The 12,709-nt window shown below is 40.3% G+C and overlaps 1 protein-coding gene across 2 annotated transcripts in view; it reads right to left on the bottom strand.

Annotated features, from left to right (window-relative positions):
• Mpp7 (MAGUK p55 scaffold protein 7) overlaps positions 1–11,744 on the bottom strand; it is a 140,443-nt gene extending 128,699 nt beyond the window's left edge. For both annotated transcript variants that reach the window (XM_051205611.1, XM_051205612.1), the window contains exon 1: positions 11,604–11,744. In XM_051205611.1, the coding sequence (XP_051061568.1) occupies positions 11,604–11,640 (37 nt within the window). In that variant the 5' untranslated portion in view covers positions 11,641–11,744. The remainder of the gene's footprint in view (positions 1–11,603) is intronic.
• Positions 11,745–12,709: the final 965 nt, after the last annotated feature.

The following is a 12,709-nucleotide window of genomic DNA, read 5'->3' as shown; positions in this document are numbered from 1 at the left end:
AAGTCCTCAGCCTCACCTGGCAAGCAATCTACCTACTAAACCAACTCCCTGATCTTTCTCTTCAATGCTATTACAGCACTTTCTCCTAAGAACATACTGAGGAGGAAAGAATGGCTACTTTCCAATTCATGCCTGTGAGAAATCACATAAGAAAGAAAGTAGATCAATTCTTGCTTCTTAGGGTGTGATCTGTTGTGTAGGGAGAGGCCCCAGTGGTCTCTCACAGGGTTCACAAGCTGCTTTCAACTGGGAATTTAACACTAACAAAGAAAAGTGTAGATTCTGGTCACCTGCAGTCAAGTCTAAACAAGACAAAGCAGAGTGGATCCATGTATGATACATGCATGTAAGGAAAAACACCAGTGAATCCCAGTATTTTGTATAATGTTGAAATTGCACACCATTGTATATTGGTATAGAAATCATTATATTGATAAACACTAGGATTAACAATAAATGAAAGTTGTAACAGTAGCATCAATATTGTAGAATGCTGGTCCTATCATTGTTACATAAGGGTATACAAAGTATGGGAGCCACGGCTGCACCAGTTGCCAACCCACTGATGAGCAGACTGGCTTGGGCTCTTCTGGCTGATAAGATGGCTGTACCTTCCCTCAGGCTCCACACAAACAGCCTAACAAACCTGTGTGCTTCATTAAAGAGGAAATCCTTCCCAACAAGAGGAAGGTGATCCTCTGATCAAAGGCAGATGAGTGATTAGCTGCCTTCCTACAGAGCCAAACACTATGGAAGTGCTTGTCAACACTCTTCAGATAATATTCACAATGCTTACTATCATGTATGTTTGGGAAATGAATACTTTACACAATTACAGCTATACAAAGCCACACAGCCTACTGACTAAAACTGAGCAAAGACTTGGAATGAGTTCAAGGAAGCATCAAAATAGTAATTAAAAGAGTAAAGCAATCACAGAGTTCTCCCAGATGCCTTCCCCACCACCACCACCACAGAGAACAGCCAGCAAGCAGCTACACGCCTGAAAACCTTACTCTGCTATGGAAACGAACTGAAATTTGGAAACATGATGCAGTCAAATGCAGTGCACATCCCCCTGAAAGCTACTAGAAGAAAAGTACACCCAACTTGAGACTTAATTTTCCACAAAGAAATCCACCAACAAGGGGGGAAAGTTATCACATGTGGCTTTGGGGTTAGTTTATTTTTATTCCTTTCCTTTTTTTTTTTAATGTTTTATTTTTGCCAAGGTTCTATGTTTGCCAAGGTCTCACTATGTAAGCCTTGCTGTGTGTGTTTGTTTTTGTTTGTTTGTTTGTTTTTTTTTTTTTTTGAGACAGGATCTTGCTATGTAGCCTAGGTTGGCCTCAAAATCATGCTTTTCCTGCCTCAGCTCTATCACAGTCCTTGAGGACTGGTTTGTTTTAAATGAACAGTAACATAGTCTCTTAGTTAGGGTTTCTACTACCATGAGGAGACACTGTGACCATGGTAATTCTTATAAAGGAAAACATTTAATTGAGGCTGGCTTATGGTTCAGAGGTTTAGTCCTTTATCATCATGGTGGGATGCAGGGCAGCATGCAGGCAGACATAATGTTAGAGAAGTAGCTCAGAGTTTTACATCTTGTTCTGCAGGCAACAGGAAGTAAACTGCCTAACACTGGGTGTAGCTTGAGCCATATATGAGACCTTAAAGCCTGCCTCTACAGTGACACACTTCTTCCAACAAGGCTACACCTACTCCAACAGGACAACACCTCCTAATAGTGCCACTCTCTAGAGGGTAAGCATTCAAACACATGAGTCTATGAGGCCTTATGTATTCAAACCATAAGACACAGTATTTTCATGATACTGGCAAAACAAATAACATCTATTTTTCATGATTTCAAATGGCTGATTTTAGCAGGGAAGCTCACAATGTGTCCAGTGTCTCCAATAAATTGAATCTACCACTTTAAGGATAAAAACATTATGATTTTGGTGATGGAAATAAATTTAATAAGATTTCCTACTCATGTATGATATATAACCTAAACATTAGCTAGCCAGTACTCCCCAAAAAGGGCATACACTGCTGAGGGAAAGCAATAATGGCAGTAAAGGATATCAGGAATGATTCAGAACAGAATAAAACACAAGGCAGACAAGAAGGGTACGAACAGAGGTAAAATGACAATAAATGGTTTCAAATATTAAATGAATTTAGATGGCAAGGCAGCAGGGTTTGGGGTAAAATGGTGCCAGATTGCACTGACTGCAACAAAGAGGGAGGGGTGTGTGTGTGTGTGTGTGTGTGTGTGTGTGTGTGTGTGTGTGTGTGTGTGTGTAAGAGTACTCCTGGTGAATGCTTCTTTTTAAAACAAAACATGCAACAAAAAATCCCAGGATCTCTATTTATAGGACTGAGCTTAAGATTTTTGCTTCAGCAGTGCTAGAAAATGACACTACTCTGCCTGACCAGTTCTCTCTTTTAAAAATCCTCTTTTTCTTTGGAAGGGCTTGTGATAGACTGAAGTTACCATTCCTAGAATAGAACTTTCCTGATAGGTTACTAGACTTGGAAATCTTTTAATGAGACTTTCTGTATTATTTAGCTTAAAGCTTTTAAGACTTATTATAGCTTTCTATTTCTTCTTGGGTCAGTTTGATACACACACACACACACACATACACACAGTGCCCTTTTTTTAATCAAAAAATTCAAACCTTTGTGGTTAAAATTGCAAGTAGAGATTCTACTTGATGCCTATGTTTTCTGTGTTGATGGTTTTGATCTGATATCTGTTTCTACTCTTTTGATCCCAGAAGCAGGCATCATCTCTGAGTTCAAGGCCAGTCTGGACTACATAAAAATTTTGAGGCAGCCAGAACTACAAAGTAAGACCCTGTCTCAAAAAAAAAAAAAAAAAAGTAAATAATAAACTCTACAGCAACAAAGAATATAAAAAGGAAATTTCAAACTAAACCGACCCCAGAATACATACCTTAAAACAAAATATAAGCAAACCAAATTCACTACATTAAAGAGAGTAATAAATTATGACAAACTTGAGTTTCTCCCTAAGAAACAATCTGGTTTAACCTTTAAAAACTAATTAATTTCCTATAAACTAATCATTAAAATATATAAACAAACCCCTGATAAAAATCAAAGGCTAATAATTATTTAATTCCCAGGGGAAAAGGTGTCATTTGCAAACTAGGACTAAAAGGAAACCCTTTTTCCATGATAAAGAATGTACAAGCCTTTTGATCTATAGCTCAAAAGCAAACAGCTCTTGTCACATATCAGCCACCTCTGACCCCTCACCAGCGGGGAAGGTAAGGACTGACAGCAGAGGTTGTCTTCTAACCTCTACATGCAGAGATCAAAATTAGATTCCTGAGGTTGGTATCCATCTGCCTTGACCCCCAAGATCGACTCCCTGAGTCTGTCCAATATTTGTACACATATAGACAGCACAGAACAAACTAGTTGGATCTTTAAAATAAAAATGTTCAAATGAATCTTTTGTTTGATTTTCAAGACAGGGTTTCTCCTTGTAGCTTTGCAGCCTGCACTGGAACTCACTCTGTAGACCAAGCTGGCCTCGAACTCACAGAGGTCTGCCTGCCTCTACCTCCCGAGTGCTGGGATTAATGATGTACACCACCACCACCTGGCTTGAATCTTTTTTAAAGGCTGATGACACTGCCAAGAAACTAGGGGCTGGAAGGTCCGAAAATTTAGTACGATTGTCCACTCTGAACAGGAAGACCCAGGCTGATAGGTGCCTTCAGCCTCTGCTATGCTCATTAAAGACCATGAGGACTCAGAGAGAGGGGCAGGGCACCAACCTTTGTTTAGACTTTCAATTGGGGATTGTTATCCAGAGCACTTGTAGAACCATTCAAGAGCCTGGGCTCTGTGGACAGCAATGTTAATGGAACTACCTTCTTGATAAAAGGGGAGAAGGCAATGATTAGATAGATATGAAGGACAACGAAAAAATATTTCAATAAAGGGTCTCCTGAAAAAAGTGGGGAAGAGGTACCGCACAGGAAAATAAACAGATCTAACAAGAGGCAACATTGAAATGATCCCCTTAAGATCTAGAACCCAAGCCAGTGGATTCTTACCACCATCATTTCACGCTGTAATGAAGGTCTCTGACACTGGCATTGCCAGCAAAGGGCAAGGACCACTATTCCAAAGTCAAAATGGAACAACAGGGTAACTGCGGGGAAAATAATTTAGAAACATACCTCATAACTTACACAAAATGCCACTCTAAAGTATTAAATCCAATAGATACATGAGAAAAGGCCTAACTTGACCATCATGTTGTTAAGGAAACATTTGATGAATAAAATACAGAGATTGTAATCCTGAAGGAAAGCCATGGAAATAAGGAACTTTGGGGCATGGAGTAGGGAAGGGCATGGAGTTGCGAAAAGGCAAACCACAGAATACATAATGGGCGGTGGCATTTGAAAGAATCTAATTAAGGATGAGTTGCCATTGAAGATAAATTTAATTTGTGTTTAGTGGGAATGTAATTATGCAGTGGGCTCCGTGGAATAGTTCCTCAGTGCAGTCTATGTTTAACTTACTGTTAGGGAAAGAGTGTTGAGGATGACTACAGCAACCAAGTGTTGGGTAAGTTAGCCGCCTCCTCCTCCAAGGATGCAAGTCCAGAGAGTGTACCAGTACACAGCCCTGTTCTACTGCTTCCAAGACAGAGCCTGAGCCAACAACCCGGGGCACCAGCTACTTGGTAATACTCCCTAGAGCTGTAAAAGTGCATGCTAAACAGTTTGCTCTCATTTTGATCTGTCACATTGGGTGTCATCTTTTGTGAGGAAGATGCTATAATCTTACACGGGTCATTTTTTCGTTACTGAGAACCATGGAAAGTAAACCTTGCTAGACTTTCTGTGGGAAGATGAATGTCCTTTGCACTGAAACTAGCAATAGTTTTTGTAAATATGTTTATCAGTAACATTGCTTTGTTTTTCTCTTTTCATAAGGAATAAAGAAAGGCTGGAGAGATGGCTCAACCGGTAAAAGCACTTACTGCTCTTCCAGAGGACCCATGCTCAGCTCCCAGCAGCTATATCAGGCTGCTTGCCACCATCTTTTACCCCACTTCCAGGATATTTGGTGCTTTTTTTTTTTTTCTAACCTCCTGGGACACATGTGCACATGCATGCACAAGCACATACACATACAGTCATGTATACATGCACCCATACACACACACCCAATCATGTACACATATAACCAAAAGTAAATCTTAAGAAAAGGAAGTGTGTAAAGAGGCTATCAGAATGTAGACAAGTAGGGCTTGGGAGATAGCTCAGAGCAAAAGCACTCACCACGTAAGCCTGATGCCCTGAGTTCTAATCCCCATAACTGTGTAAAAAGAGCCAGATATAGGAACACAGGCTCTGCGATTCCAGAGTGTCCTTACAAGAGATGGGAGGGACTGACCTAAGGTTGTCATCATCTCATCACACACACACACACACACACACACACACACACACACACACACACACAAAATCATACATACACAAATAATAACCAAAAAACATTATAGACAACATTATAAAAGTGTGACTGGTAGTTAATAGGATTATGCCCCCCTCAGTTATAAATACCTTTTTACTCCTGGATTTTAAAGTGCTTATTACTTATATCTACTTTTTGATATTTATAAATTATATGATCTTTTTCTCAACAGAAGACTAACTTTTGGCCTATAGAAATAAATATGGTTCTGTTCCATTTGGAGAGTTCAAGAGTTAACAAAATTCTACCGCATTGCAAAGGACTACTGAGCAAGCCATGAACACCAGTCTGGTGTGCAGCAGCGATTTTCACCAGATCCCCTGTCTGGCAGGAGGTGGGGCTCTCCAATTTCCTACTGTAGGTGGCAGTCACATGGATGCTGCTGTTATTAGCACTTTTAAAAATCTACTTATAAAGGCTTTATATTAATTTCTGTATAAGCATATTTTATATTTTATTTATACAAATAATATTTAATGAAATTACAGGATTAAAACTAACATTCAGCAAAGGCATGATTCTATAAGATTTTTTTCAAGTACACTCTATTACAGGAGTAAAATAGTAAGATGAACTCTAGCCGAAGATAGGCATAGCCCATGGCTTAACAATTCCATCACTTCTAGTCACATTAACTGTACTTGAATGAGTAAGTAAATGAATGGTGGGATCTCACTCCTATAGAAGTGACTGACAGATGTACAAAGGGAAAAACCTAAAACTATCTGCTTACTAATTTAGAAGTAGAAGCATAAATAAGCAAGTATTTATATTAGCTTTTTACATCCACAATTGACCTACACAGAAATATTTGTATGGCTTTGTGGGCATTAGACATGGCTAAGTAAATACTTATCCATGTCTCTGCTTTGTCAACTGAGAGGGTCTAAAGTCACTGTGGTGGTTAGAAAGAAAATAACCCCAAAAGTAAATAGCACTATTAGGTGAGGCCTTGTTGAAGTAGGTGTGGCCTTGTTTGAGGGAGTGTGTCACTACAGAGACGGGCTTTGAGGTCTCTCAAATGCTCAAGCCACACTCTGTTTCAGATCACTTCTGTTGCCTGCAAGTCAAAATGTAGGACTCTCGGCTCTGTCTCCAGCATCATCTCTGCCTGCAAGCCACCATGTTGCACCATGATGATAAATGAACTAAACCTCAAAAAATGTAAGCCACCTCAATTGTTTTTTCTTTATAAAAGTTGCATGGTCATGCTGTCTCTTCCACAGCAATAGAAACCCTAACTAAGACAGTCACACTTCAGAGACAGTAAGCAAAATACCTGCTCACATCTCCATTTCTAATTCTATTCTCCCCTGTAAAGAAACTAGGCTCCTTGGAGAAATGGCTACTAGAGGAATAGGGCAGGAAGCACTCAAGATGAACTGGTGCCCTTTGGCTGCCAGAGTAAGAAAGAGCTAGAAAATCGGCAAGCCCGCATCGATGGAGTCTTTCAAAGGAACTGACTGAAGAACTTCCAACAGGCAAAGCTAGACAAACTATGGTAACAACACAAAACAGTTCTGGATTCTAACCCCAAACATAAGCCAAATAGACACTAGTCAGTGCCAACAATGAATGCGTGAATAAATGGGAGAGAAAGACAAGAATCCAAGAAGCTTACACAGATATTCCACCCTAAACGGGGAAACAGAATGTGCCTCTGGGTCAGTGTGATCTTCTCATGAGAGGCCCACAGTTATCCTATGGAAAGTGGAAAAGGTGAGAACTTGAAGAGTGGAGAAACTGAGAGCCAGATGAACGTGAGCATCAGCAGTCTCAGTCCAGGGGACAGTAGCACCGTTCCTATGATCGCATTTACCTCTATTGCTAACTCCACAAAGCATGTAACTCCATTCCCTTTGTGAGAAAATCACAGGACAAATTCAAACACAGAGAACCTTACAATATACCTGACTACTACCCCTCCAAATCACTAAGTATGTCAGTCAAGACGAGCCTGAGAAATCATCAAACCCAGGAGCAGCTGAACGAGTCACAAACCTGCATGCAGCATGCTGCTCTAATTGATAGTCTGGAACCAAAGGGAGAGGGGGAACATGGAGGACAAACTAAGGAAACGGGATGGATTCAGGGATAGCGTATCTGCATCAGTTCACCGCCGACCTGCCATCAGTGCATGAGGTTAACAAGGGAAGAAGGTGGGTGTGAGGTACACTGCAACTTTATACGTTATCTTTGTGATTCTAAACTTACTGTAAAAATTGGATTGTTAAAAATTTTAAGATGCAATCAACCAGTCATTATAACCCAGAAAGAGAATCAAGAATGTACATGGCACTCATATATAGTAGAGGAAAAACTATAATAATGTGGAAAGAATGGAATAAGGGGTCATTAATCCTAAGATGGTTGACAATCTGCAAGAAAGGAAGGTTAGATCTCTGCCTCACTCTGCGTTCAAACGGCAGTCAGATCAAAATTCCATGTGTAAAAACGAATCTTTACATTTATTCAAAGAAATCTGGGAGAATATATATGCTCTTGGACAAGCAGAGACGTACTTATGCTGAAGGCGGAAAAGCAATAACCAAGATGTGCTCACATGATTTTTCAACTCTGTAAAAGAAATGTGACTGTTTAAGGGGGGAGGTTAAAAAAAAAAAAAAAAAAAAAAAAAAAGGCCAAGTGGCCAACTAGGAGAAGAAACGCCCAAAAGATTTAAGGTATAAAATGTAAAGAATATGGTAACAACACAATAGTGGAAAACGGGTTTGAATAGACACATCTCAGCCAGGAAAGTGCAGTAAACAACAGAAATGTTCTCCACAGAAGAACAATCCACCTTGATCACTTCACAGCCTATGTTTTCCCTATCCAATGCCAGCATCTACAAAGACTGACAGTACCAAACACTGGCAAGAATGTGGAGACCGGAGCTCTAATGCACTCCATACATAGCTAAATGGCTTAACAAGTCTGGAGGTCAACTTAACAGCATCATTAAGTGTGCTCATCTCTCCTGCTCAAATACTTACAAAAGATCAGAATTCCCTTTATAGCATTGTGGACCACAACATTGTGAAGTCACACGAAACATGAAGAGATGTTGCAGGTGTGTAGGGCAGATGTGTGAATAAACATGCATGACACACTTTATACATTCATACACTCCCTGGAAATAGCTCTCCAAGACTGTATTTGCTATACACAGTTACAGAACAGGATTGGGATGTAGCTCAGAGGCAGCACACCTGCCTATCATGTGCAAGGCCCTAAGCTGAGACCCGAGCACTGCAAGAAGAAACAGAGTAACACAATCTGCAGCTCATAATAAAATGTGTGATCTGTTGTTTGTTTTAAGAAGAGTCAAACGGATGTGCCATTGACCAAACCCTGATCCTCACACATGCTAAACCATGATCTCGACAATTGAGCTATGTGAAATGTTGAATGCACACACAACTCTTGTAGAATACTTAACAAGCTAAGAAAGAGAGACTAAGGAGATGGGAATGTCTTCATGCTGACTTACAAAATTCACTTTTTTTTTTTTTTTCCTTAGTGGAATAAACAGAAAGAGGGAGGCGGATGAGTACTCAGAGCTTCTCACTAAAAATCCTTTCTGAAGCTGAGGAAATGGATCAGAGTGTAATGTGCTTCCTAAGTAAGCACAAAGACCTGAGTTTGAATCCCTAACGCCTGCATAAAAAAGCTAGTCATGGTGCATACATGACTATGTGACCCAAAACTGTGTGTGGGTATGCACATGTGTATGTACATATGTGCGTGCATGCGTGTGAGAGCATGTGTGCGGCAGGGAGACAGGAGGATGGATAAGGCTTGCTTGCTAGATGCCCAACAGCCTAGCCCCATGTTTGATGAAAGACCCAACTTCAAAGGAATAGGACACAGAGTGATAGAGCAGACTACCCACATCTTCCTCTGGCCTCCACATGTGCAGAAGGGGACACACCAAAGTACGCATTTGGATACCACAGATACACACAACATTTTCCCAAATGACTACAACAAGCACCTAAAGTCAGTCACCTTGCATCTGGGATGTGGGCCCACCACCATCAGTAAAACTGTAACTTTATTCTCTTGGAGACTCAACAGCAAGGTAATATCAACAATGTTGCTAAGCAACAAAGCATCAGTAAACATATCTTCAACTGCACCTGTACAGGAGGTCTAAGCAGGGACTCTTAAGCATCTGATGCACACACCCCACTGTGGCTGCTGTGAGTGGACTGACCTGGGAACAGGCATGTCTTCCATGCCAGACTCAAACCTTCTGGGACACAGGTTCAAAAACACCAGAAGGCAGGTGCTTCTGCTCTATACCACATGGCTATGTGAAAAAGCTCTTTGTAAATTCCATTCCATCCATGCTACTTTCTATGACCAATAGCTCTCAGTTATAAATGCTTGTTCTCAACAGCCTTTGAGTTATACACCATTAGCAACACTTTGTTATCAAGTAAGCTAACCCAATTTTGGTGAATAACAAAGTATAAAATACACTACACAACCACAGTATGCTTGTGGCTAGAAAATAATTACCTCATCACTACAAAAAAGGTCAATTATTCATTTTACACAGTACAATAAAACATGGAACTACATAAAAACTAAAAACGAAAGGAAACATCCTAAGAAAGGAAAAAAAAAAAAAAAAACTAAAGCTTAACAGCATTTAACAAAAAATAAAATTTCCTCACAACGAAAGTAATCCACAGTAATCACTACAGATGGCCAGAGATCAGCCAGACTACACTTGCAGAGCATAAGCACTGAGTATGCTTAAACTGGAAACAATGACATCTGCCAGAACAGCAACTGGAAAGGGTAAATGCAGTGCCCATGATTGGAATGGCTGGGGTGGAAACGGTTACCTCAGCTGGCCAGAGTTATGTGGTCCCTGAGATGTGTCCTATGTGACACATAGGGCCTTGCTTTCAGCCACTTTATGTTGCCACTTCTAAGGAGTCTTAAAACTTCAAGGCATGGTCTAGGCATGATGTCACTCACAATACTCCTGGCCCTTGTGAGGCTGAGGCAGGAAGACTGTGGGCTTAAAGGTTATCCTAGGATACAGAGTAAAACCCTGTCCTCGAACAAATCAATGCAGACACAAAGAAAACGCACAGCCTATTTCCCAACCACACTCATTCTTTTCTTTCTCTTTTGTGCTGAAGATTAAATCCAGTACTCACACACATTATTAAACACACACCCTACTGGATTTCAGCCCTAATCCCTCCCCCTTATTCTAAAGAGCATCCAGGAATCCATCTGTAAACAGGCTGACAGCAAGGAAGATGACAACTGTTAAGTTGGGTCACAAAGATTTTATATGCGTGATGTGTGTTTTGTTTCTAAGAAATATTTATTTATTCTAGAGACCTCTGAATCTTACAATTGATGGGATTTCTTGAGCTGCTGTTGTTTGTAACAGTTACTTATTCATTGTAGTCAGGGTCAGGCAAGAATGTGAAGGTCAAAGAACAACCTTTAGAAGAAAATCTTCTACCATGTGGTTTGCAAGGACTGAACTCAGGTCATCTGGCTTGGCAGCAATTACCTTTATCTACTGGGTCACAGCAACAGCCCACTGTTTAATTTTAATATAACTTCTTAATTATATGTAGGGACTTCCAGATGTATTTTATCCCTGCTGGTACATTAAGAGAATAAAAGCAGATAAATAAAATACAAGGCAAGAGGTCCAAGCAAGTGTGGCAAAAATTTCACGTCTGCTGTTAAATATAAGTGATGGCAGTGTGGATTGGTATTACGGTATTTGCCAGAATACTGGGCATTCTCAACTACTTCATTTTATAAATGCACAGGGTTGTTCCAAAGAGCAAGACAAGGGTATGAGCACGCATCATCACCACCACCTGGAGAAGGAAGCAATCTAAATATCCCACAGTACTTCTGTCTAGTCTGGAGCTTATTTATTGTGACTGGTTTTATGCCTCTCGTGTTGGTCACAGAGAAACAAATGTGGTTTATTTGTACCCACAAGGCTACTGCCATGGGGAAAAACACCAAGGTAAGAATGTAGGGAAAACTGTCCCCTTGGGTTCTCATACCCATGTCGCCAGCAGATCCTGTGGACAGTGCTGGCATGCTGCAGGCTCCAAGTGTGTGGCCGCCCTCCACTCTCTTGTCTCAGGAAGCTCCAGGGAATTCAATGGTCTGCCACCGCCGTACTTTGCCCAAGAGTTGTACGTCTTAGGCCCCTATGAAGAAAAGAAACATTTAAACATTTATATGTGTATAAAAAAAAATCACTAAATCAAACATCCTATCACTAATTCAAAACTTGTCCTGAACACTATACCAGAGAGATCACAATTCTTCTACAGAATGTTTTCTGCAATAATGGGCTGATAATCAACAGGGGGTTTCTGATTTTGGCGTGATTTCTAACTGTAAACATGCTGCCCCCACATGTGTCAAGGCTTCTGAAAGATTGTGACACTTGCTTTCGGGGGCTGCTGATCAGATGCATCATACCTTTCAAAAGTCAGTTCCTCCCTCTCTTACCCAAATTCTAGCTACATTTCCCAATATGTAACAAAGACTATCTGAGTTACCAGCAAACTACAACTCTTGTTTTTCCATTGAGTTCATTCTAGTACAACAGCTGCAAAGTTCTCTACTGCAGGCTGAGCATATCTTGACAAACTTACTCAGCTAGAATCAGGGCACTGATACAGACCCACAGACATGGTAGCAATACCAGCTAAACCTTCCTTCAGTAAAAGTTAAGATGGATGCATCTGGGAAAATGTATTGTTTTTAATAACAGGCAAAGCAGAAAGGTGGATATAGGGTAGAAGCTGTGCAAGGTTAACTATGGCTTTACCTCTAATGCTGCTGGCTCTGTGGTCATGGATAACTTATTTAATCTTATTAAGCCTTAATTTCCTTATGTGCAAACAAAGACAATAACTTAGAACTGCATAATGATTAAATATGCCGAGGTATGCAACAATGCCTTGCATGCATGGAGTAAACAAGCAATAAAAGCTGCCATGTTATTGTTTATTTCTTTAATTCAGGCAATAGAATTATAAAATGAAAACATAAAAGAAAGCAGTAAGATGACAATCCACCCAGCCTAGCACCTGAGAAAGAGCCCACCATGTGTTTTAAATTTGGATCACTGCAGACTAACAACGGAAAATACACA

Source organism: Phodopus roborovskii, unplaced genomic scaffold, assembly GCF_943737965.1.
Source record: "Phodopus roborovskii unplaced genomic scaffold, PHOROB, whole genome shotgun sequence".
Classification (NCBI taxonomy): Eukaryota; Metazoa; Chordata; class Mammalia; order Rodentia; family Cricetidae; genus Phodopus; species Phodopus roborovskii.
The sequence above is the reverse complement of the archived record's forward strand: the minus strand, read 5'-3'. Positions and strand labels throughout refer to the sequence as shown.